This window comes from Rhinatrema bivittatum, chromosome 13, assembly GCF_901001135.1.
Source record: "Rhinatrema bivittatum chromosome 13, aRhiBiv1.1, whole genome shotgun sequence".
Classification (NCBI taxonomy): domain Eukaryota; kingdom Metazoa; phylum Chordata; class Amphibia; order Gymnophiona; family Rhinatrematidae; genus Rhinatrema; species Rhinatrema bivittatum.
Genome location: NC_042627.1, coordinates 29,924,385 through 29,952,207, shown reverse-complemented (window position 1 = coordinate 29,952,207; position 27,823 = coordinate 29,924,385). Strand labels below are relative to the sequence as shown.

Below are 27,823 nucleotides of genomic sequence, written 5' to 3'. Positions count from 1 at the left end.
TTTCCTGTCTGTCAAAAAGTTTGTAATGCACGAAAGGACATTTTCAGTTTCCTTAGAAGCCTCTCGTGAGGGAATTTGTCAAATGCCTTCTGAAAATCAAAATACATTACATCTACTGGCTCACCTTTATCCACATGTTTATTAACCCCTTCAAAAAAATGAAGCAGATTTGTGAGGCAAGACTTGCCTTGGGTAAATCTATGCTGACTGTGTTCCATTAAACCATGTCTTTCTATATGCTCTGTGATTTTGATCTTTAGAATAGTTTCCACTATTTTTCCTGGCACTGAAGTCAGGCTCACTGGTCTATAGATTCCCGGATCGCCCCTGGAGTCCTTTTTAAATATTGGGGTTACATTGGCCACCCTCCAATCTTCAGGTACAATGGATGATTTTAATGATAGGTTACAAATTTTAACTAATAGATCTGAAATTCCATTTTTTAGTTCCTTCAGAACCCTTGGGTGCCTACCATCCAGTCCAGGTGATTTGCTATTCTTTAACTTGTCAATCTGGCCTACTACATCTTCCAGGTTCACAGTGATTTGGTTCAGTTCATCTGAATCATCACCCTTGAAAACCATCTCTGGAACTGGTATCTCCCCAACATCCTCATTAGTAAACACAGAAGCAAAGAATTCATTTAGTCTTTCTGCAATGGCCTTATCTTCCCTAAGAGCCCCTTTAACCCGTCGGTCATCTAACGGTCCAAACGACTCTCTCACATGTTTTTTGCTTTGGATATATTTTTTAAAGTTTTTATTATGACTTTTTGCCTCTATGGCCAACTTCATTTCAAGTTTTCTCTTAGCCTGCCTTATCAATGTTTTACACTTAACTTGACAGTGCTTATGCTTTCTCCTATTTTCTTCAAATGGATCCTTCTTCCAATTTTTGAAGGATTTGTTTTTGGCTAAAATAGCCTCTTTCGCCTCATCTTTTAACCATGCCAGTAATCGTTTTTCCTTTCTCCCACCTTTCTTAATGCAATTCTTTGAGTGACCAGAGAGTTGGATCAAGGAAAAGCACTAGACATATTGAACTTGGAATTCAGCAAGGCATTTGACACAGTGCCAAACAGAAGATTTATAAATAAATTGGGTTCCATTGGTATGGATCCTGGAGTGACTGAATGGGTTAGAAACTGGCTGAGTGGGAGGCAACAGTGGTAAATGGAGTTTTCTCTGAGGATGGTGGTGTTGGCTAGTGGTGTGCCTCAAGGGTCGGTCCTTGGACCAGTTCTTTTCAACATTTTTGTGAACGACATAATGGATGGGTTGTTGGGAAAGATTTGTCTTTTTGCCGATGATACCAAAATCTGTAACAGGGTGGATAGCTAGGAAGGAGAGGAAAACATGAGAAGAGATCTAAAGGAGCTCAATGAATGGTCTAAGGTCTAGCAGCTAAGATTTAATGTTAAAAAAAGGCAGTGTAATGCATTTAAGATGCAAAAATCCAAGGGAAAGATACAGTAATAGAGGTGAAATTCTTCTAAGTACAAAAGAAGCACAGGATCTGGGGGTAATTGTATCTGATGACCTTAAGGTGGCCAAACAGGTAGATAAAATGATGGTAAAATCCAGAAAGATGCTTGGCTGCATAGGAAGAGGAATGATCAACAGAAAAACGGAGGTAATATTTCTCCTGTATAGGTCCCTGGTGAGACCTCACTTGGAATACTGTGTACAATTCTGGAGACCGCACCTTTAAAAGGATATAAACAGGATGGAGACAGTCTAGAGGATGTTACTAAAATGGTCAGTGGTCTTCATTCTAAAGCATATGGGGATAGACTTAAAGATCTAAACATGTATACCCTAGATGAAAGTCAAGATAGGGGAGATATGATAGAGACATTCAAATATCTCAAAGGTTTCTATGCACAGGAGGTGAGTCTTTTTCAATGGAAAGGATGTTCTAGAACAAGGGGTCACAAGAAGAGATTGAAAGAGGGTAAACTTAGGAATAATCTTAGGAATTATTTCTTTACAGAGAGGGTGGTAGATATGTAGAACAGCATCCCAGTGGAAGTGATGGAAACCAAAACATTATCTGAATTCAAGAAAGCATGGGATAAATACAGGGGCTCTCTAAGGAAGTGATGAGAATTATAATGCTAACTGGATGAATGGGCAGGCTGGATGGGCCATACGGTCTTTTTCTGCTGTCATGTTTCTATGTTTCTATGAAATGTTACAACTAACTGTTTTACTTAGTGAAGAAACATTTCATGTGCAAGAAATTGCTATGCTTAAAGAATATTATAGTTGAATACAAGCCCAGATAGTCCGGAAAGGGACCCTGTAACTTAGTGGTAAGAAACTGCCTTGAAATATTATAACTAAAATAACAGAACAACGCTCTGAAACACTGCTCTTTTATTTTTACTCTGAAATATTTATGACATAACTTTAAGAGATACTGTAATTCAAAAAAAGGAAGTAGCCATTGTAGCTATGAAATAAGGAACTAGGATGTGTACGTGACTTTTAAACTGTAGCTACTGGTCCCCAGTATTTCCTGGTTAGGATGGTGTCCATGTAACAGAGAACAAAGAAATCAGAACTTTGCCTTCATGAGGCCAGATCCATTTTAGGGAGCATAAAAGGAAGATGACAGTAACACAAGAACAGCACAGATCAAGCACCGGCTCCAAGACTGCTTGAGACTACCACTGTGAACCCAGTGCTGAAGTCCCCCGGTCTCAGGAGAGATGATGCCTTACTCTCAGAGGGACCTGAGTTACCCTACCTGTCTGAATGGGACCAAACCGGAGCCTGGAACTCACCTGATTGCACTTACCTTCTTGGCCGAGCCAGCCACTGAAGACATATCCTTGTAAATACTAACTTTACCTCATCTCTCTTTTTCTATCTGAACCATTCTCATAAATGGTCCTATATAATCACAATGATGCTTAGCAGTATATTGTTTACATTGCATGCTTATAGTCACTGCCCTTTATAGAATATATACAGGAAGGCAATCTCCCCAGTACAAGAAGCTTGGGGGGGGGGGGGCAGCTTGAGAGATGGACTTCCTCTCTACTGTGGTTTTTCTGATGCTTCCACTGTTTTGAACGAAGGACAGCCTTTCCTAAAACCAACAATAATGGGTGTTGTTTTTGCAAATAGCAAAATTGCTTACCTTGTAATAGGTGTTATCCCAGGACAGCAGGATGTAGTCCTCACATATGGGTGACGTCACTGACGGAGCCCTATCACAGAAAACTTACTGTCAAAGTTTCTAGAAACTTTTGACTGGCATCCTGAGCCCACTGAGCATGCCCAGCATGCCATGATCCCTCGAGCCACAGGGGTCTCCCTTCAGTCTTGTTTGTAGCAATAAGCTTTAGCCAAAATTAAAATAATAAAACGTATCGGACCCAACTCCATGGGGTGGTGGGTGGGTTTCGTGAGGACTATATCCTGCAGTCCTGGGATAACACCTATTACAAGGTAAGCAATTTTGCTTTATCCCAGGATAGGCAGGATGCTAGTCCTCACATATGGGTGATTAGCCAGCTACAGGATGAGTCATCCTTGTATTGGACCAACAGCGTACAACTTGTGCAAGTTACTGTTGGGAAAAATGAGGCAGCCTGAAATCATGGAAGGTTGGATGTGGAAGGAGTTGGGATCATACTGGAAACAAGTTCTTTAAGAAAGATTGTCCGTAGGCTGAATCCTGTCGTCTTTCCTTGTCCAGGCAGTAGTGAGCCGCAAAGGTGTGAAGAGAACTCCATGTTACGGCTTTACATATGTCAGCTATTGGCACTGAACGATAGTGTGCTACTGAGGTTGACATTGCTCTTACTGAGTGCGCCTTTACTCGCCCTTGGAGAGGGAGGCCTGCTTTTTCATAGCATAAAGCTATACAATCTGCAAGCCAGATAGAAAGAGTTTGTTTGCCCACTGCTTTCCTCGGTTTGTTTTTATCAAAAGAAACAATGGGTGGATTTCCTATGGGCTGCAGTGCGATCTAAGTAATATGCAAGTGCACGCTTACAGTCCAAGGTGTGTAAAAGCCCTCCCTTCTTGGTGAGAGTGCGGTTTTGGGAAGAAAGTAGGCAAGACTATGGATTGATTTAAGTGGAATTCCGTAACTACCTTGGGAAGAAAGTTTGGGTGTGTACAGAGTACCACTCGATCATATAGGGATTTTATACAGGGTGAGTATGTGACAAGTGCTTGTAACTCACTAACCCTTCTAGCAGATGTAATGGCTATTAAGAAGATAGTCTTCCAAGTGAGAAATTTAACATCACATGAATCCATGGGTTCAAAAGGAGAATGGATGAGCCTAGTTAATACTACATTAAGGTCCCATTCTGTGACCAGTGGACGGTGTGGAGGTTTAAGTTGAAGTAAACCTCTCATAAGCCTAGCAACAAGGGGTTGTACAGATATTGGTGCATCCCCGACGGTATTATAAGCTGAGATTGCACTCAAGTGTACTCTTATGGATGAGGTCTGGAGACCAGAGTCTGAGAGGTGCCACAGATAGTCTAATAAAGATGATATGGGGCAGGAAAAAGGGTCAATACCCTCTTGAGTACACCACATGGTAAATTTTTTCCACTTAGAACGATAGTTTTTTCATGTGGAAGGTTTGCGTGAAGCTATAAGCACTTGAGAGACATTAAGGAAAGATTGAGAGGTTGCAGGATCAAGCTTTCAACATCCATGCTGTGAGGGATAGGGATTGAAGGTTGGGATGACACAACCTGCCTGATCCTGAGTTATGAGAGTGGGTGCTGTGCCCAGGCGAACTGGTTCCCTGATGGAAAGATCGAGGAGTATGGGAAACCATACTTGCCGAGGCCAATACGGGGCTATGAGTATCATGGACCCTTTGTCCTGTTGCAGCTTCACTAGAGTCCTGGTTATTAGCGGTATCGGGGGATATGTGTATAGAAGGCCTGAATTCCAGTGGCGAGCAAAGGCGTCTCTGGGTAACTGGTTTCTCTGCTTGTGCAGGGAGCAGAAGTTGTCCACTTTGTGATTCAGTGCTGATGCAAAGAGGTCTACTGTTGGTTGACCCCAACGTTGAAATATCTTGGTCGCTACTAAGGGATCCAGGGACCATTCGGGAGGTTGGAATTGGCGACTGAGGCGGTTCGCTACTACGTTGTGAATGCCTGCCAGATAAGTGGCCCACAGAAACATTGAGTGCATTAGGGCCCAGTCCCAAATTTGTGCTGCTTCTTGACAAAGGAGATACGAGCCCATACCTCCTTGTTTGTTTATGTACCACATGGCTACTGTGTTTTCTGTCTGTATTAGGATAGTCTTGTGTGAAAGGCAGTTCTTGAACGATGCAGCGCATAACGTATAGCTCGAAGCTCTAGGAAATTTATCTGAAATGTGGCTTCGAGTTTTGTCCAAGTATCCTGGGTTTGGAGATGTCCAATGTGTGCTCCCCACCCTAAGATGGATGCATCTGTAGTTAACATTACTTGCAAAATTGGTTGTTGGAAAGGTAGGCCTGTGAGCAAGTTGTTCATGTTCGTCCACCAGAGGAGTGAGGAACGTAGTTGTTGAGTTATTTGAACTGGAGAGGACAGTGGTTGAATGGCTTGTATCCAACTGCGCTCTCAGTGCCCACTGAGTGACCCTTATGGCTAATCTGGCCATAGGAGAGACATGAACTGTGGAGGCCATGTGACCTAGAAGAGTGAGGCATTGATGGGCTGTCACATGTGTCTGTGTGCATAGAGAGTCTGCCAATGAGGCGAGTGTCTGTGCACGGTCTTTTGGAAGGAAAGCTCTTGACGTTATGGTGTTTAATTCTGCTCTGATGAATTGAAAAAGGTGAGACAGTATGAAATGGGATTTCTGGTAGTTGATTAGGAATCCCAACGAATGAGGAGATTTATCGTGATTTTGAGAGAATTGAGAGCTCCTTGTCTTGTTTGGCTTCTGATGAGCCAGTCGTCCAGATAGGGAAAAATGTGTACGCCTTCATTGTGCAAGTGGGCTGCTGCCACTGCCAGGCATTTTGTGAACACTCAAGGTGCTGAGGCAAGACCGAATGGTAGCACCCTGTACTGGAAATGTTGATGTCCCACTAAGAAACACAGATACTGTTGCATCCGTCGCTGCTTGATGCCCTCACTCTGCTCTTTTTACCTCTGTGACAACTCCCTCCAGGTCTGATGGATGGTTAGCAGCCGCGGCGTCTTCTTGCCGTCTCCCTCCGGCGTCCCCGGAGCAGCACGAAGCTGCGGATCCACCATGTTCCTGATGACGTAGGGCGCGCGCACACTCTGATTGATGTATCAGCAAGGGCGTGAACCTCGGGGGCATCCCCCTGAGATGACGTCATCCACTTCCAAAATAAAAGGACTCAGTATTCGCTAACGAATCGAGTTAACAAGGGGGATTGCTTCGGCTTTTCTCCCAAGCTACTCTGCCTTCTTGGACTTACCAGGGGTACCCGCTCCTTGGGGGCCTCGCTCTCTTTTCTTTATTTCAGATTGCAGATAGGAACTGGTACTCGCTCCTCGAAGGCCCATGTTCCTGAACACTCTGAAGATTCTCTACTGTCTGGAAGCTATCGCAGATACAGACATTTGTGAGTTACCATCGCTCTCTCAGAGCTTTCCCTGGAACCAGGTACTCGCTCCTCAAGAGTCTAACCCTTTCCAGCTACTGAGCTTCCTTATGACCTTATGTGAGTTTTGTCATCTAGTTCTGGCTATGAACACAGCATACCATGTCTACTCTAGTTTCTCTACAGTTCAGCAACCCTGGGATCGCTGTTCCAGTACCTGAGGGACTTCAGCCCTGCCGGGCATATCAGCTCACTACTGCCATCTCTGGTGGTTCTACTAACCTGTTTATAAAAGAATTATCTGTGTCTGTCTCCATACTCAAGCCTAGCCGGTGGTCCCTCTCAGGATATCCTCCTGGGGGCGCAGTCATCTGCCATCGGCCCAAGGATCCAGCTATCTACATTCCTCTACAATTGAGTGCCCTCTCCAAGCACTCCGCTGGTAACAGATTGCTGCTCCTTCTCCATCAGGAGTCTTCAGCAACAGATTCATAACAGATTGCTACTCCGCAGTCTAAACCCTAACAGATTGTTTACTACTCCCTCTACAGGAGCTGAGCATATCAGATTGCTAACTCCTCCTTCCTCAGGAGCAGATTCATTACAGATTGCTAACTCCTCCCTTCCTCAGGAGCCAAAGCACAACAGATACTTGCGATGAGGAGGGAATATTGGAATGTGAGCGTAAGCGTCTTGAAGATCCAGAGAACAGAGCCAATCTCCTTTTTGAAGCAAAGGTAACATGGTGCCCAATTATACCATCCTGAATTTTTCCTTTCATAGGTATTTGTTGAGCTTCCGAAGGTCCAATATGGGATGTAGGCCTCCTGTTTTCTTTGGAATGAGGAAATAACGGGAGTAGAATCCTCTGCCCTGCTGAGGTCGGGGAACTGGTTCCACGGCCCTGGCTCTCAGAAGGGTGAATAATTCTTTTTGTAAGAGTGTTGATTGATTTTTCATTGTCCAAGACGAGGTGGGTGGAGTATCATTTGGTACAGTTAGAAAGTCCAGATGGTAACCTTGAGATGTTATCGAGAGTACCCACTGGTCTGTAGTGATTGTGATGGAATTGTGATGGAAGAAAGTGATCCGACCACCTACCGGCAAATTTGGGGTTGGATTGGTAGGCAGGCTTCTGTTCTCTGGTGAGTTTTCAAAATCCCGAAGCCAGGCCTGTTTGCGTTGGGGGTTGAGCTCTAGGTGCTCTTGGTTTTCGGGTCTGTGATCTTTGTGCTGGCCTTGATGACCTTCCACGGGAAGCAGGAGGATAGTATCTCCATGGTCTGTAATATGGCCTTTTTGAATCCTTCCTTGGAAGTCTACGTGTAGATGGTTGGGATTCTTGTGGAACAGAGGAATGTTGACGTAATATTTCCAAATGTTCCTTCAGCTGAGAGACTGCTTCACGTAAAAGAGATTATCTCCTGCACAAGGTAGATCAGCAAGCTTCTCTTTCACCTCTGGTCTCAGGTTGGAGGCCTTGAGCCAGGCCCATCTGCGAGCACTAATGCCTGTGGCAGACATTCTAGATGAAGTTTTGAAGCTGTCATAAGCTGCTCTAATTTCATGTTTCCCAGCTTCTAGGCCCTTATGAATGATATTGTTAAAGCAATCTTGAAATTGTTGGGGAAGAGATTCCAATAACTCCTGAAGTTGTTTCCACAGATTACGCTGATATTGCATCAGATAGAGTTGGTAGGACACAATTCTGGACACTAACATGGAACCTTGGAACATTTTCCTGCTGATGGTGTCCAAAACCCTGTGATCTTTTCCAGGGGGATTTGATGAATGAGGTTTAATCCTTTTAGACCACTTTTGAGCTGATTCTACTACTACCGATTGGTGAGGTAGTTGTGTTTTCTGAAAGCCAGGAATATGCTGGACCAGATAGGGAGCATCAATTTGTTTATTTACAAGGTGGTATGGTGCAGGGATGTTTCCATAGCCTGAGTTGCACGTCCACAACAACTTTGTGAATTGGTATTGCTAGGACTTCTTTAGGTGGATCCACGAACTGCAATACTTCCAGTGTTTTCTCTCTAGTATCTTCTTCGGATACTAGCTGAAAAGGGATAGTGTCAGCCATCTCTTTAATGAAAGTAGAGAAAGAGAGGTCCTCTGGAGGGTATTTCCTTCTTTCCTCCGAAGAAGGATCTGAGAGGACTTCCTCCGAGGAAGAGTCGGTATCTGGATCATCCCAAGTTTCCGATGAACATGGACGAGGAGGAGTCGATGAAAGAGGAAAGGATGGCATTGACGGTTTCACCGGTGGTCTCCATGGAAACAGTGGAGAAAACGATGGTCTTGGATGAGAGATTCCCGATGGACCTGGTAAAGGCTCAGGCACCGATACATCCTTTGTTATCTCTTCTTCCATCGGTCTTGGCGTCCGAGCATCAGGTGGTTGCACCGAAATGGCACAGATGAGTGTCTAACTTCACTAGAATTGGCGCTAAGAAGGACATATCCAGCACTGGTGTTGGTGTAGGCATTGGTGCCGGTGAGGGTAATTGGTCTCGGTGATTGAACCGGAACCGGCGATGGACTCGGTGACGGTATCGGAATCGACACTGGTGACGGAGGTGGAACCGATGTCGGCAATGAAACTGGCATCGAGGGTGGAACCATCATCGGTGCTGGCATCGAAGGCATGTCTCGGAGTGCGTCTCGAACTGCCTGGCGGATATAACCATCCAGTTCCGCCCTCATAGCTGGTGAAGTCAGAGTAGCTATGGGAGGGAGGCAGTGAAGGCGATACCGGTATCTCCACAGGTCCCTGTGGAGGTACAGTTCCCAGCACTGGTATCGGTGGGGATCGCCTAGGAGTTGAAGGCCTTGAAGGCCATAGAGACTCCTCTGAGGTTTCTTCGGAGTTGGTTTGATAATTATCGAGGGAACTCCAGTTATCGGGACCGATTCCAGATCCTGAGGCCTTCGATGTCAGTGCTTCTGTCGATGTTAGATGCCTTTTTCGATTGTAGATGTACACTTTATCGATGACCGTGAAGAGGTCGGTGAAGGCCGATCACCTGCTTCATCCGGGCGATGTCTAGTTTTCAGGTCGACTTTTCTAATCGCTCCAGCCGGAGACGATTGTGTCGAAGTCGACGGCATCAGTTGCAGATGAAAAAGATGTTCCATCTTTTCCATGTGCGCTCGTCAGCCTTTCGGTGTCATCTCGGCGCATCTCGGGCACGTCGACACATCATGTCTCTCGCCGAAACAGAGTACACACTCTGGGGTAGATTTTCAAAGGGTTACATGCGTAGGTTATGCGCGTAACCCCCCAAAACCTACCCCAAACCCCCCCTGCGCACACCAAGCCTATCTTGCATAGGCTGCTGGCATGCGCAAAGCCCCGGGACGCGCGTAAGTCCCGGGGGGGGCGTGTTGGGGCCTCCGGACCAGCCCTCGGACCGGACCATGGCGCGCCGGCGGCCGGCCTGGCAGGCGTAACTTGTGCAACAAAGGTAGGGGCGGTTTAGATAGGACCAAGGGGATGGGTTAGGTAGGAGATGGAAGGGGAAGGTGCGAGGGGGTGGAAGGAAAGTTCCCTCTGAGGCTGCTCCAATTTCAGAGCAGCCTCGGAGGGAATGGAGGTAGGCTGCGCGCAGGCTGCCAATTTTGGGCAGCCTTGTGCACACCGACCCCAGATTTTAACAGATACGCGTGGCTACGTGCATATCTATTGAAATCCGGCGTACTTTTGTTTGCGCCTGGTGCACGAACAAAATTACGTGCATGCGTAGTTTTATAAAATCTGCCCCTCTATGTGTGGGTCTGTTATGGACATAGTGCGGGAGCAGTTCGGGAACTTTTTAAAACCAGTAGCCATAACGAAGGCTGGACAGCCATCGACGACCTTCTCACTAGGTTTAACTATAATGGAACTGACTGGAAAAAAATAAATCACTCACCGACGGTGGAAAGAGGGAGACCCCTACGGTGGGATAATTTTTTCTGAATTTTTTGAAACTATTTTTGTAGTGAATATTCACCACACAGGGCTCCTTATCCTCGAGGCTAAAAGCAGCGCGGAAAAAAGAAGACTGAAGGGAGACTCCTGTGGCTTGAGGGATCATGGCATGCTGGGCATGCTCAGTGGGCTCAGGATGCCAGTCAAAAGTTTCTAGAAACTTTGACAGAAAGTTTTCCATGATAGGGCTCCATCAGTGACATCACCCATATGTGAGGACTAGCATCCTGCTTGTCCTGGGATAAGATACATTATACCACCGTTTGACTCATGACCTAGTACTTACCTCTACTAATGGAATCCCTACAGTGAATATATTTTGAGTAGATTTGGATATAATTTCTGCTGAGCAAACTGAATGGAACATTTACTATTTATTTATTTTAAAATGTTTCTATACCGCTTTTCCAAACAAGTAACTATGGGCCTCATTTTCTAAAGTATCGCAGGCCTGCGATACTTTAGAAGATGAGGGGCAGGGGGCCAAAACGGGGGGAGGGCCTGCGCTAGCCGGCAGCAATCGCACCGCCACGGTGCGATCGCTGCCGGTTTCGCACCCAATAGCGCCACCGTAGGAGGTGTAGGTATTGGGAGCGAAAGCTGCCTCGAAAAGGCACTTACCTTTTCGCTGTCCGCGGCGTCGGCACAGAGTCGGCCCAGGTGACGCCCCGACTCCTCCTCTTCCAGGACTGACTCCGCCCCGACTCCACCCCATCCTGGTATCGCACGCGATAAGGGACTTTTCGCGTGCGAAAGGTCCCTTTATTGCGTGCAAGCGGCGTGGAAAATGAGGCCCTATGTTACTAGGAATGCATTCCTCAAAATGATGATCCTCCATAACTCTAAATTGCCTTTTCTTCTGTGTTGCCCTGCAAAATCCTCTCTTAGGATCCACTGATGCTACTACAGAGGCAAGGGTTGAGGGCAGACCAGGAGGCAAAAGGCCAGGGTCATTTCTCATGCTTTGATTACCTGTTGCTCCCTGGGGTGCTCTTGTCCCTTGCAGTATAACTTACTGCCTGTGGCCGCTCACCAGAAATCATGTTAGTAATAGGTTCTCCAAACCCTCCGCTGCTACATTTCAATATCTCCTTCTACCAAATCTTAAAATCAATTACATAATTCATTTCAATCCTATAGTACCTGAATGTAATTGCTTTGAAATGTCTGAAAGGCAGAATTACAAATAAATAAATAAATAAGAATCAATGGGACAGATCTTAAAACCTGCGCAAATAAATCTACGCCCGATTTTATAACACGTGCGCGCAGCCACGCGCATGTTATAAAATCCAGGGTCAGCGCACGAATGAAATAGTGAATGTAACTGATGCCCTCATAGTGCTCTTCCAGTGCTTCTGCCACCTTCCACTAGTCTGCTTTTCATAAGATCTTAGCAGGGGTGGGCTCCCAATCCTTACAATCATATATGTCTCTCATCATCACCACTGCTACTTGTACTGGTCCCAGATCTCTGTAGAGGAACAGCCTTCCCTTTTCCTCTCCTATTTCCATGTCTCCTTCTTGATGCCAGTAACATGATAGAATTTATTAACATAGATTATTAGTGGGTATGAGCTTTTAGTGTTATAATGTACAGCCTAGTGTGGACACACACAAATAACAGACCAGTCACTTTTATTACAGAACACAGTGAACTGTCGATGCTTACTAACTACACTAAATTAAACTTAATGCAAGAGTCACATACTTAAGAATCAGTATACTATCACAGTATACTCTTACAAAGAGAAAGCAAGCTGCTCCCCATAACAGCCACTTTTCACTCTGCACATCGCAAGAGTCTGTATCTTTTCTGCAGACATGAACACACACTGTCTGCTGTAGTGCTAGTTTTACCCAGATGATTTACACTGTAATCCTCTAACAGAGAGGTTACAGTTTTTCTTGCCACTACTACTCCAAACCACATTTAGGACTAAGTGCCAGTTATTGTAACAGAACACCTTGCTTTCTCCTCTAAATCTAAATCATTTTTATGATTTCTTTCTTTAACTCTAAAGTAAGGAAACTCAGAACCTCTACCTTCTCTTTCTGAGATCAAAGAAAGGAATAACTGAAAAAAAAATAGTGACTGTTCATAGTTTCACTTTCACCTAAAAAATTGTCATGATATGTAGTTGATAGGCTGGTGGAAAAAAGATTTCAACATGATTGATCCTGTTCCTTCCTTGTCCCATCCCCAACCAGTACCACACTGTCTGGATTGAAGCAAAAAAAAAAAAAGTCATATTGCTTTACTTCCCCCATAAACTTTAATGGCATCGAACCAAATGAACCAAAACAGATTCACATTTTCAGGTACCTCATTACTTCAGTTCAGTTACAATGAACCAGTACAAAGATCAACTCATTTCCCTACTTTTAACTGATTCAATATACAGCATAGACCATTAAATTACTTCATACTTTGAAAGTAATCATAGAATGGCAGTCATAGTCACCTTACACCCCCACCCATACGGGAGGGGGCAATACTGGGCCTGGTACTTAGCAATGGGGACAGTGTTTCTGAGGTCACAAAGCATGATCATCTGAGATCCAGTGATCAGCAGATGATGTGGTTCAGTATTAGAATGCAGGCAGTGATAGTTCATTCACAGGTAATAGTCCTAGACTTCAGGAAAACTACCCCTGTAAAATGGGAGTACGTCAAAGAATCATTAGCTGGATGGGAAAATCCAGAGGAAGAAGAATAGTGGGCAAAATTAAAATCAGACATGTAAAGGCAACTAACCTTTTTGATAAAAAAAAAAAAAAAAAAGTAAATAAAGGTAAGAAGAAAAAAAAAGACTGCTTTGGTTTTCTAAACAAGTGGCTGAAGTTATAAGAAAAAAAAGGTTAGCATTCAAAAACTACAACAGATTACAGAAAAGGAAGACAGGCAACAATATCTGAAAAAATTAAGAGACGCTGGGAAAGTAGTCTGGAGAGCTAAGAAGAGAAAATAGCAAAGATAAAACATGGGGGACAAGACTTTTTTAGATGTTAGTGATAGGAGAACGTGCGTAAGTGGCATTGTGAGACTCCGAGGAGAAGGGGATAAAAAAAAACTGTATGTAGAAGCTGACAAGAAAAAAGCAGACTTAAATTTTTCTCTAAAGTATCCATTAAAAGGCCAGGACTAGGACTACAGAAAACAGACATAAACAAGATTGGAAGTGGAGTACACCTCAATTTTAGAAAAGTGTATTTATGAGGAGCTAGATAAATGTAAAGTAGATAAAGCAATGGGACCCGATGAGATACAGTGAGGGTTTTAAGGAAACTTAGAGATGTTCTGGCAGCCTCTTTAGAGTTGGGAGTAGTTTCAAGGACAGGAGACAGGGAGTGGTTCCTCTTCACAAAAGTGGAAGTAAGGAGGCAGCTGGGAACTACAGGCCAATTAGTCTAATCTCTGTAGTGAGCAAATAAATGGAATCACTACTAAAACAGAGGATAGTGCAGTTTCTGGAATCCAACAGACTGCAAGATCCAAGGCAGCACTGTTTTACTAAAGCTAGGTTTTATCAGACAAATTTGATTAATTCCTTTGAGTGGATGGCCAGAGAGTTGGATCAGGGTAGAGCGTTATAATATACTTGGATTTCAGTAAGACATTTGACACAGTTCCACATAGGTGACTTATAAAGAAACTAAGAGTCTTTTATATGGGGCCCTAAAATGACTGATTGGGTTAGAAACAGGTGGCATAAGAAGCGACAAGGGTAGTAATACATGGAGCTCACTCCATGGAGGGAAGCTTTACTAGTGGTTAGCTGTAGGGATTGATTCTTTGGCAGATTCTTTTCAGGCATCGATGCTTTGACAAGTTATTTTCAATATTTTCCTAAATAATATTGTGGAAGTAATATCAGGAAAGATTTGTCTTTTGGTGGATGATACCAAAATTTGCAATAGGGCAGACTGCCAGGAAGGTGTGGAAAATATGAGGGATTTAGCAAATAGTCTAGAGTATGGCAGCTAAGCATTAATGTTAAAAAATGCAAGTATGCATTTGGACTGCAAAAATCCATTGAAGTGGTACATAGGGGTGAAATTATTCTGTGAATGAAGCAAGACCAGGATCCGGGGGTCATCATATTTGATGCTTTCAAGGTGACCAAACAGGTGGATAAGGCAATGGCAAAAGCCAGAAAGATACTTGGGTGCATAGGGAGAGGAATGGTCAGCAGAAAAAAAGGAATTTATATTGCCCCTATAGAAGTTCCTGGTGAGACCTCATTTGGAATACTGTACACATTTCTAGATACCACACATTCAAAAGGATATAAACAGGATGGAGTCAGTCCAGATGATAGCTACTAAAATGGTAAGTTATCTTCACTGTAAAGCTTATGGGGACAGACAAAGATCTAAACACGTATACCCCAGAGGAAAGGCGAAATAGGGGAAATTTGATAGAGACATTTAAATATTTCAGAGATATCAATGCATAGGAGTTGGGTGAAAGGAAAAAGACTGAGGAATAACCTAAGGAAGTATTTCTTTACAGAAACAGTGATGGATGCATGAAACAACCTCTCAGTGGAGGTGGTGGAGACAAGGACAGTATCTGAATTCAGGAATAGAGATGTGAATCGGAACAGGAATCGTCCACGCCATTTTTAAAGATGGCACCGGCCATCCAGTGCTCCTACCATGTGACAGGGGCCGGCCAATGGCACGGTTACCCTGTCACATGGTAAGGGCAAAGGGCCATCGGCGCCATTTTTATTAGTGGCAGCCGACAGCGGGAGATCGCTCCCAGGGCCCACTGGACCACCAGGTAATTTTAAAACGTTTTTTGGGGGGTCGGGAGGGTGGTGGAGGCTAAGGGAGCGGTTTTAAAGGGTCGGGGTGGGTTTTTAGGTTGTGTCCTAACTCCCGTTAATGTGCACTAACCCGATTAACGATTTTTTCACGATAAATCGGTGGAATTTCTAATGTATCGCTCTCTTTAACGATTAATGACGATTTAAAAAATATCGGACGATATTTTAAATCGTCAAAAAACGATTCACATCCCTATTCAGGAATGCATGAGACAAGTACAGAAAATCTCTGTGGGTATGATAGGGATTATAGTGCTGAGCAGTTGTGTGAATAGGTAGACTAGACAGGCCATATGGCCTTTTTCTGCCATCATATGTCTATTTAGTCTGCCCAGTTTTATTTCTTGCTGCAATGCCAGAGATCCCATTAGATCTCTGGCTTTCGACTAACAACTTTGCAATTAGGGATCCTCAGTGTTTATTCCATGCATTTTCAAATTCCACCACTGTTTTTACTTCCACCATATCCTCAGGAAAGCAGTTGCATGCATCCACTGCCCTTTCCATGAAGAAATATTTTTTTATATTACTCCTGTCTAGCCCCTTGAAGTTTCTTGTTTTAGAACTTTATTTCCACTGAAAAACATTTGTTCCATGTGCAATATTTATTAGGGATATGCTTTCACTTTGAAAATGAAACACAAGAAAAAGGAATGAAATTTCATTTTTTTAAGAAAAAGCCCCACCAATGAAACAAAATCAAAACCAAACCTAAAAAAAAAAAAAGGCCTTGCACACCCCCATTATTTATACTTTTGAGGTATCAATGTCTCTATAATATCCCTCCTGTTTCTTTTCTCCTTTAGAGTATGCATATTTAGATCCTTAAGTTTGATCACAGGGCTTTTGATGATGACCCCACACCATTTCAGTAGCCCTTCTCTGAACTAGCTTTAGATAAAACAATAACATCTCCTGTGGGCACCTGCAAATGAAAACAGATTTTCTGCAGGAATCTAAATCCTGTTGAATCATAGGGCATTATGTACCATTTCTTGTGTGATGCATGATCACACAATTTCAAAGTGTCTGAATGCATGCATGATTTTATACTTTTTTTCCCCACTGAAGAATAACTTCCAAACTGTAGACCAGGGCTTTCCAAACCAGTCCACAGCCATTTGGGATTTTTGGGATACCCACAATGAATATATATGAGGAAGATTTGCATATACTGAGTCTCCATGATATGCAAATTTATCTCATGCATATTCATATATATATTTCCTGAAAACTTGACTGGCTGTGGGGTCCCCAGGACAGGTCGGGGAAGCCCTGCTCTAGACCATACTTTCAGTTTTATTGACACCATTTTGTCATTCCCCCTCGTCTTAGTGTGATTCAGTTCTGATCTAAGTTTAATACTCTAACATACTACATGTTTATCACTAAACCCAAATATGATGAAACACAGACTGTAAAGCCCTTCTTGTCTGCCCATCTTCCCTTCCTTCTACAGGACTACAGACCATACTGGCTTTATCCCTTTTCTGCCAGTTGTCCTCTGATTGTCCCCATGTTTTCTTAAATTACACATTTTTTCACATGGGAAGGAAACATTTGCAGAATAAAGACTTACGTTTGAGTGTCCAGTCAGTGTATATTTGGAAGGATAAACAATGGGCTCTGCTAATTCTAATGAGTAACTGGATAGGAAACCTATTAATTTTGCTTTATTTAAGATTTAACCTTAGATATTGTTAGTATTGTTTTTCTCTGTTTAACATCTTGTTTTCTGTTCCTTTCCTTTGTAAAATGTTCACTATGCTCTTATTACTACATAGCTTGCAAATAAAACATGTAGCTTAGTGATACTGTTAATTTCTTTTGTTACTGCTAATGGCATCACAAGCATGTCATGTATGAGATACTACTGTGAAAATTCCTCATCTAGGTTGGGTTGTGTTCTGGAAACAAAACTCCTTACATACAGCTGAGTAGTTTGAGATTTGGAGGATGCTGAGTGGGCTTATGGAACCCAGGGGCCAGGAGAGTTGGCAAGAGTGTTGGGCGTGTCCTTTAGAGAATGGATCAAGCTGTCTGCAATGGCCCACTGTGCAAAGTTACAGGAGAAGGCAGCAGCCAGGGTTCGGATTTGTAACCCCACTGTAAGAATATTCTCTTTCTGTTCTTCAGCAAGATTTTATTAGAGAACCAAGCAATTAATCAAAACCACAAATAGGCACTCAAATGAAACAAATTAAATTCCAATCCAACCAAACTTGAAATCTATGCACTGGAAACATTAATTGCTGGCATGTTCTAATGTCCAGTCCAAAAAAAAAAATTCAGATAAAATCAATCACCTGCATTCACTGCTTGTAGAAATCACGTAGAAATGGGAAAGGGCAGATACTAGCAATAAATACAGACTGTAGTCTCTCTTTTTTTATTTTTTACACATGAAATACAAAGGAAAATCTAAATCTAAAAGAACAGGGTAGTTTAACCATGAGGAAAGTCAAACATTTAGGCAGAAAATAATACTCTGCCTCGACAGACAGTAAATCTGAATTAATTCTGCCTGTCTCCAGCAGAGCTAAAAAATAGCAGAGCCACACATGCTCTCTGCAGAATGCATAAGGGAAGGGAACTGGGTTTTGTTTTTGTTTTTAAGATTCTCTTTACAGCTATCACTTTAAGTGCACCATCATTAAGGCTCTATTTACAATATTCAAGTGAGTAACCCTACTTCTTTAATAATTTAAGATAATAACATGTACATTTATACAAATCAAAACATGTGCTCTTTTACATCACAGCACTTTATACTGAGGGGTCTGTCTGTTGTGGGGATCGTGTGATTCTGGAGTCTGGTTAAAGATAAGGACACAATGCATGTTGTCAGATATTGCCATAGGGCATTTTTGAAGTCTGTCATAAAACATAGACTCAGTACTGTTAATCAGAGCAGTACCAGATATTTAACTTTAGAACCAAGAAAAAGATATATTTAGAAGAAATTTGATAAAGTAAATGCTTTACAATCTGTTGGAAATATTTGTGATGGGGGCCTTACCACAGACACATTATAATCCATGTTTCCATTGCTGAGTTACCACAAACAACCTTCTCGCATTAATGAATGGAAAATGAGTTGAGGAGAATATGAAGCAATGTCCAAATCCTTTCAAGTAAGCTATGCTCACAAAGATCAGCCTTCAAATTCCTCAATGCCAATAGTCCCCACTGATGACCTATGACCTTGAACTTCAGTGAAATAATGTTCAGGACCTCTGTATCATACTTTTATTTATTTATTATGGAACACAGAAGAAAATAAGACATTACTTCCAACTTATACATTTTATTTTGACAAATACTCAAGTTTGAACAGTCAATTTACAACAACAAAATACACTGTGCTTTTTTCACAATTAATGTAAAGACCTTTTAATCAAGCAAGCAGCAGTTTTAAAAATACTGTGGAGGGTGTTCAAATAAAATTGCTGATGCAGTTGCTTGTCCCCCCACCCCCCATTCATCTTAAAAATAAACACAAAAACAGACTGTCAGAGCTTTGACGGTTCTCTGACACAGCACTGGCTGGCCACAGGGAAAGCTGTGTGGAGAGGTGCTTTCACTATGCCATGCCCCCAGTACTTGAATGCCAGGTACCTTGGGGAAATGATGTGTTCCGTCTTCCGAGAGGGTGTCATACACCACTCCTCACCTCCCTCTTCTTGCTAATCCAGGCACTTGGAAATGCCATTAGCAGCAGACACTTGCCTGCCGTCTCATGGCTAAGTACAAGGTAGGGAATAGAATGAGGAACCAATCCTGGAAGAAGAAAAGAAATTAAACAAGAAGTCAGCACTGGAAGCATTTCACATTCCAAAACAAACGTTTTATTTCTAATATCATAATTATTTGGGAGCAAGGGAATATAAGGAAGAAAAGAACAAATCAAGAATGCTTAATGAAGCATGTGATGAACATAAAATACTTAATTATTACTGCAGAATAATTTATATAACTAACATGTCATGGAATAATGTGATTTTTGATATTTGATGTAACTTTGGTGTTGCGGTTCTGCATGCTATAACAAGTAAGTCTACTATGAGGTAACAGAATGAGACTTCATTTTAGTTAAAAGCAGATATTGGGGCTTTATTTTCAGAAAGTACTCATGATGTGGGCTCATAGTAAATCAAAGGCTAAAACTGACTTTTCAGTCACATTATCAGATACGGTAGGCCCATAGCACCAACCTATTTCTTTATTGACCCAGCAGTTTTCTTCCTGCTTTTTTGGGCTTCCAGCTCAATCAGAACCAGCCTATGTAAGACTATAATGCCATAAGCCTTTATTTCCAATTACCCAGATTTTTTTCCCATTAATTTTATATACGTTGCCTCCATTCTAGTGCAGCTATTGCAGTGAGAGCTAGGAGCCACATACCACGGCTCCTTCTGGAACCCAGTACATGTGGTCTGGTCACCCAGGGCTTGATATTCAGCCACTGATTGGATTTCAAATTTAGCTGAATAAAAAGCTATTTCAAAAGTCAGATAGAAAAGTTTATCCAGCTAACTTCAGGACCACTATCATGCAGTCCTAAAGTTATCTGGCTACCTTATCCGGATATGGCTGAATATTAGCATTCATCCAGTTATCTGACTCTGCCCCAGAACGCCCCTGCCTTGCCCCCAACTTACCCAGCTTTTTAACCAGATAAAACGTTAGCCAGATAAGTGCTGGCTGCTCAGCGCAGCTGGATATTGGAATGGCATCATTTGTACAGCTAAGCCCAAACTCAGCCAGACAAAAGGCCCTGTGTAACCCAGACCACTTCTTGGGTTACTAATAGGTCCTGTAACAGCCAAATGCAGTTAGAGAGATAATTAGGGGAGTATCCATTCATGGACAGCCCTCCCACTGATGGAGCTGTAATGGATACCCCTGGTCTTGAGGTTTTATAGCAAAGCTCTGACATAGGCTCTGGGGGCAGTACTATTTGGACGTCGGAGAGAGAGGTTGTATTTTTTCTGAGTTGATTTGCGCCTACCTGGAGCCTCAGAAACCCTCCAAGACCCCTCCAGGACAGGCGAAAGGGCTCGGCCGCTGTAGTCTCCTCATGAGGTGCAGAGTGGCTGCTCCGGGAGTATTTTGGGATTTTGAACATTTATTTAGAGGAGCCCTACTGGAGGCCTGGGCCTTTCCAAAGCCAGGGATTGGGGAACCCTGAGCTGAAGACACCTAGTGATAAGGGAAGATCTGCCTCAGTGAGGAAAAGGGTGTAGTGACCTGCTGCAGAGAATTTCCTGGTTATCTAATTACCTAAGTTGGGGAAATAAGATTTGTTTTTGTGGATCAACTATATGAGCTCAATATCCGGGAAGTTTTGGTTAACCTTAGGCAACAACTGCAGGCTTGGCAGTCTCTCCCTCTCACCTTTTCCGGACGTTGTGCGTTACTAAAGATGATGATTGTTCCTAAATTGCTATATAAGCTTCATATGCTTCCGATTTGGCTTACTGCCAGTGATCTTAAGAAATTACAATTGGGGATGGTTAAATTTTTGTGGGTGGGTAAGCGAGCTCGGATTATATATCAAACTTTGACGTATCCTAAGACACAGGGAGGGATGGGACTGCCAGATTTTCGTATATACAATGTTGCCTGTCAGATGTGTTTTATTGGAGAATGGATTATCGATAACTATACTTGTTGTGAGGAGGGACTGCTGGCTTGCATGACTCAACCTTGGTCTCCCCTTTATTTAGTACAAGCGCCGGCGGCCAAGTTACAACAGCTGGCTATTCCCAAATGCTTGGTGCAACCATGTAGAAGGGCTTGGAGATGGATCCGCAATCTCTATCATCTATATAGCCCTTTCTCATTGTTCACCCCTTTAGTGGGTAACTGTGATTTTCAGCCGGGCGTGGGTGCCAATGGGGTTTTTCAAATGTGGGCCCACCGGGGTCTTATGTATGCTTTTCATTACTTTGAGGAAGCTACCCCTCAAGTGCTAAGCTATGAGACTATGGTTAAAAGTTTTCAGTTACGACCTAAGTTTTTTTTCGCTTATCTTCAAGCGCGACATTATTTACAGACCTTCGATTGGCAACCGGCGGAGTTTTTGAAGGAAAGTGCTTTCGCTAATACTTTGTCTCAAGTCGCATATTACCATAATTCTATAAAAGGCTGGAGTGGACTGATAAAAAGCCTACTGCCTACCACGCACCTTGATCTTTTAGCCACTTTTTGGGAACCAGTGTGTGTAATGGATATAGTGGTTACCTCACTCAACTCCTGTTTTACTTCTCTTCATAAGCGCCTGAAGGATGGTGGTTTGCGTGACTTGCACTTTAGGATTATCCACCATACCATTTGTGACGATGTGCGGCGTTTTCAAATGGGCCGCCTTTCCTCTCCACTATGCATTAAATGTTTCCAGGAGGAGGGTACTATGCTCCATCGGTTGATATTTTGCTCCACTCTTCAGGTTTTTTGGGATCAGGTCATGGACTGTATTGCTAAATGTCTTCAGCTTCCTCTTAAACTGTCAGCAGCGCTCCTCCTGGCTGGACCACAGGCGATGCCTATAAAATGTACTGGGGCCCAGGATCGCTTCAGTAGGATTGCACTTTTGCTAGCTTGTTGAGTGATATTGGCTGACTGGACTGATCCCTTACGGAGGCCATCTATTACGGCCTGGCATATACGAATGATGGACATGATGCTCCTGGAGAGGATGGATTTTACTACTTCGCCTAAGAATACTGATAAGCAATATGCTGACTGTTGGGCGCAATACCATTCTCTTCTATTGCCAGTTTTTCAAGGTCACTTGCTCACAGCAGGCTATCGTACATGTTGGCACTCTAATGTTTCTTCTGGCTCTACAATTTAATTTGATTATATTGTTTGTATTTATCCATGCCCGTTTTTTGGTTATGAGCTTTGGGGTTGCTGGGCGAGATTGGGGGGAGGGGAGGGGTTATGATTGGGGGTGGTGTGAATGGTGGTTGAATGGGTATCGAGTGATGCGCTTGGAGCGTTTGGGAATTTGTTGGTTTGATTGGATTGGGATTCTTAGTACTATCCAGGGATGGGGGATGTTGCATAAACAAAGAAAAGAAGGCTTCCATAACCTTTTTGTTAAACTGGTTACTGTATTGATAGTGTTGTTCACTGTTATGTTTTTTCTGTAACTGAGATATTGTATGTCTTCACAATAAAAAATGATTTTGCAAAAAAAAAAAATATTTGTTTTTCAATATCTAGGAGGAAGTGATTATCTGCCCCTCTTCCTGCCCATCAAGGGGACTAGTAAATCCTGCAGTCCCCCACAAAAAGTCCAGCAATAATGCATACGAGACAATAGTAAAGCACAAAAGACGTTTGCAAGTTAGTCTTGAATATTTAACAACTTATCTAATATTGGGAGAGAAGGACCATCATACCACCCTGCGATATTTGAACTTTAGTTATGTTCAGTATTTTTACCAGCAAGGGTCACTTATAATCATCAGTCCTGGGGGTGGTAAATACCCAGAGGAAAGGATTTTTTTTTAATTTTTACAATGCCTATAAAAGTGTATACTTCCCCTTCAACAAGTCCTTTTCTCCCAATATTAGATAAGTTGTTAAATATTCAAGACTAACTTGCAAACATCTTTTGTGCTTTACTAAATCCTGCAGTCTGCCAAGGATTCCTATCACCTGGAGGATCCCACCAGAAGATTAATCTACTAAATGTTAGTAAAAGATCCACATTAAAGGGAGGACACCCATCTGGTGTCTACCAGAGCCCTGAGGGAGAGAGACATTAAATTCCGTGCCAATAGATTTTTGTGCCATCGAGAGGGGTTTCCCGTCCAGCCGGGGGGGGGGGGGGGGCAAGCCCAGAGGGACCACTGCACAATCTAATCCAGAAGTGTGGATGGATCCTTGGCTTAATAAAGACTAATGCACAGATAGAGGAGAAAGGAGCTATAATTGGAAAAAGTGCAGCAGAGACTGTGGTGTGTGATTTTCTATATTTAACTGTGCCATTCAACGAAACTGAATCAGTAAAGATTTATTTTGGACACTGCCTACGTAGTCCCAGTGTGGTTTGTTTGGCACTCAACACACGGCTCACAGTACAATGAGGGAAAATCAGCTAAACACTCCAACCACCCCGTACTGGGACTGAAGAGGACTCCTTTCCACCCCTAGTCCAAAGAACCTATACCTTGGGATGGGAAGAGAAGAAAAAGCTAGCCAGGGTCCTTGCCCCAAAGAACTTATAAATAACTTTATGTCCCCCTCCTTACCTGACTCGTACACTAAAGAAGGGTTACACCTGAATATCGGGCTTTAGGTGTCACTGCTCTGTACTGACTAATACTCCTTTCCCCCATGTGCTATAAATGCTGCATCTGCAGCATCCCCTGCCAGCCCGAGAAACAGAAGCTAGGTTTGGGGCTCAGACGCAGGTCCTATGGGACAGTGTGTAGCACTGCCAGTGAGCTACTGGGTTTGTCTACTAAACTCCAAACTTGATAGTCAATTCTTTTTTTCCATCTGATATCCAGTCTAGAATTCTGCATATTAAACTAAATATATATTTAGCTAGAATTTATTTTGCTCCTGTTACTAATTAAAGATGACAATGGAGATTTCAAGTAATCTTTTTTTTTTCCTAGAATCATCTCCAAATGTATTTCCTCTTAATAATAACAAAATGCAAACATATTCAGGATCTTCTTTTATATATTTTCTTGTTTTGGTTTATTTTCCATCAGGCTTGCACGTCCCTTTTACTCTGTCTAGAGTATGTGGGAACAGAGATGACCCCATGTTTTTTCATAAAAAATATTGATATATTTAAAATTACTTATTAACTGCTTCACCTGTTCCCTGGTTTCTAATGGCCTATGAATGTGTAACATCTATTTAAACATATCCTATTATCCTATTTTTTGTATTAACTTTAAATGTAAAGGAAGAATCATGGGGTATATTTCACTGTTTATCATGAGATAAACACCTATTACGACAATATCACACACAATTTTACCCAAAATAATGTAGATATGTTAATGAGATGCTTTGCATGCATAAATGCAAATGTATGCAAAGCAATTCATTATAAGTTAATTCTGTGTAAATAATTGACTCGACTCAAAAAAAGGCAAGCCACATTACTTTCCGGAAAATTAGATACAACTCAGAAGTTGTAGCTAACTTTCACTGGGAGCATCAGGACACTAATGTGCATCCTGATGTTCCTGAGCTGAGGGTCACAGCAGTCTGAAATAGCACCCCCCCCATGTTTAAAACCAACCCTGGAGGACTTGAGACCTCTGCCACCCTTTGCTGCCTCTAGAGGTGGCCCACCTGAAAAAAAGTTGAAAAAAAATGTTGTTTAAGTTTTGCGGCAAAACCTCATCCCCTGACACAAACCCCCCTTTTTAAAAAAGGCCCCACCCCAGGATCCAAATATGCATCTCCCACAGAGTAGCAGGCTGCCACCTCCACAACCACCAATATCCCCCAGCATACCTGATGGTCTAGTGGGGTCCCCTAGGCTCCAAGCTGGCTGGTCATTAAATTCAAAATGGCACCAGCTGGTCATCATACTAGATATGCCCTTACTATGCACATATACGGGTGTGCCAAAAGCTTCCCTCACTATTTGTATCAGTGTCTTCACAGCCACCAGGTGATAATGAAGAGGGTATAGTGGTTATCAGATAGTCCTCAAAGGGAGATGTCTTGTAGTAAGGGCAATTTCTATAAAACTAAGGAGCCTATTTTAGCTCTTTCTTTCAGTCTCGTATCCTAGGCAGGTATATAGGACTGAAGGGTGAAAGTTTTGGGAAAGTTCTTGGGGTCCAAAGTAGATCCTGAGAGTGAGAAAACTAGGTGTTCTTGTGTATTAGGGGAGAGCTAGCTCCATACTCCAAGTCTGCATTGAGAGATTACCTCAGTTTCTTAAAAGAGTAAATTTTGCCTGCTGGAGTTAAAGGAAAGACTGCGAGGAGAAAGGACCTACTATAGAATTTCTGTTTATTTATTTTATTTTTGATTTTTATATACCAAGGTTCCTGTATGAGATACAAATCACTCCAGTTTACATAAAACTGCAAATTCACCCAATAGGCAGTACATAAAACAAGTGAATACAAGAACTAGAACAAGGAACTTAAACTAAAGTAATCTATAATATGAAACAGTCTAGATGACTGCGAACAGTGAATTAAAGGGAGGGTATATGCAATCAAAAAGTAAAACGGGTATAGAGTGCGGGAAATAGTTACCTCAATTGAGCTATATGATGAGGAAAGACACTAGGTGAGTGAAGACAGAAGAGCAAAGAATGTCTACAGGACTCATCTGTATCTTGTTCAGGACACTGTTCCATCTACTAAAACCCAGACATCTGCACCAAAATGATTGGGCACCAATACAGGGAAAGTCATGGGGTGGGTGTATCGCGGGGGCAGGGGGCATCTCTAAAGGGAATCTGTGAGGGAGTCTAGAGAAAATGATTCCATAGTATAGCAAATTACTGAGACTGTAACCATTGACTATATTTTGATTTTTGATTTCTTTACGGATTACACTAGAAAAAAAATGTAACATTTGCCAAATATATTAAATATCCCAGTAAACAGATTCATTTTGGAACCTTTTATCTGTCTATCTATCTATACTGGGAGGTACCAGAAAAACATTCCATTAGCCTACAGCCCTTGAATTTTTTTTTACCCCCTCTTGGAAAAGAATCCAGGAAGCATGGGGGGGGGGGGCTTAGTTGCCTCACTTATTCCAACAGTGCCCCCAAGTTCTACTAGCCAGCAAAAGGTTACACAAAGCTTTGCACTAAAATCCACTGCCCATAATCGCACACTGATATTTATAAAAACTGTGACAAGAAGAAATCAAGTCATGCGATTGCTAGATCATATGTTCATTTTTTAAGGATATGATGTATTTCTTATATAAAACAATGTGATAAAGTAACAACTGACCTACATGATTTAAGCAACAATCACAATTTCTGAGTGCTGCTCTCAAAATGAAACAAAATCAAATTGAAACAGCATGTGGGAAATGTGGGGAAGGTCTTAATAAATGAAAGATAGTTCTTTTTTGTTTTGCTTTATTTCAGAATAATTTATGAACATAAACACCACTGCCAGAGTATGTATTAAGGTACAGTATTGTACCTGCAGGCTTTGACTTGAGCCTTGTAACATATCATTGGATGTCTTATAGTGATGATCTGGTGCACAAAAGGGCTCTCCCCTTTGTGCACCCCTTCGTGCAACTCTTTGTGCTTCATTTGATATTTTTTCTTTTACGTTTTCTGTTAAGTAACCTTTTTTTCAAGTTCCTACCTTATGCCTTTGTTAACAATTTTATTATAAATGTTCTCTGTATTTGACTATGGAAATATTTTTTCCTGCTTTTTCTGTTTTATGTAAACCGGTATGATTTGCATTTTAATGTAAGAATGTCGGTGTAGAAAAATTATAAATAAATAAATAAATAAATGATGCAGTTTAGCGCACACTCACGTGTTACTGCTGCCATACAAGCACACCTACACAAACTTTTTATCACTTTGTAGTTAAGTGAAAATGCTAACTTCAGTAATCATGATCAATGTTAAACATATTCCATTCAAGACAAATAGGATCAGAGCAGATTTCATCTTCTGCTTTGAATGCTCTTCTGGTGCTTTCAGTCAGCTCTTGAAAATGTGATGGATGCTAGTTTTCAGAGTAGTGTATGGCTGGGAAAAGGGAGTGGTATTGTTTGTGGATGCGTGAGGGTGAAATTGACCAACTGTAGTGTGGCCAGGGCTGGGAGGGTTGCCCTGTGTTATCTGCTGGAACATAAGAAATGCCATACTGGGTCAGACCAAGGGTCCATCAAGCCCAGCATCCTGTGTCCAACAGTGGCCAATCCAAGTCACAAGTACCTGGCAAGTGCCCAAATAAGGCATACACTGAGAGATACTGGCAAATAAGTATATATATTGTAAAAGACAATGGCTATAAGCACGTAATGTAGACAATAACAATAATACACTGTTAGGCAAACTATGATTATATAGGACCACTTATGAGCATGGCCCAAAGAGAAAGGATATATATACACAAAAGACACTTCCCTGATTGATGATTCCCCCTTTCACTGCCAATAATGTCTATGAAGAGAGGTCTCAATGGGGGAACAGTCATCCTGCTGGGCACTGTAGTTGTTGTGGATGGGGTCTTTGGCTGGTTGTCCACCCAGTACAAAGGGCATGTCTGAGCCTCACATTCTATATACCCCTAACTGTGGAAATAGGATTGAGCTGCCATCCAGAACTGGGCAGATGGCCAGATCTAGGCTGGTAGTCAGAGGCTTTCTGACTATGCAGATGCAGTTCAGTTTTCTTTGTTCTCTGCTCTACAAACACCACCTCAACTAGGAAATGCTGGGGGTCCATCAGCTACATGTTAAA

The 27,823-nt window shown here is 42.4% G+C and overlaps 1 protein-coding gene across 3 annotated transcripts in view; it reads right to left on the bottom strand.

The window, feature by feature from the left end:
- Positions 1–18,638: 18,638 nt before the first annotated feature.
- LOC115075369 (nuclear receptor ROR-alpha-like) overlaps positions 18,639–27,823 on the bottom strand; it is a 131,780-nt gene continuing 122,595 nt past the window's right edge. For all 3 annotated transcript variants that reach the window (XR_003852475.1, XR_003852476.1, XM_029575690.1), the window contains one exon: positions 18,639–19,149. Coding sequence is in view for 1 of the 3 variants with exons in the window: in XM_029575690.1 (XP_029431550.1) it covers positions 19,025–19,149 (125 nt within the window). In the remaining 2 variants the exon portion in view is untranslated. The remainder of the gene's footprint in view (positions 19,150–27,823) is intronic.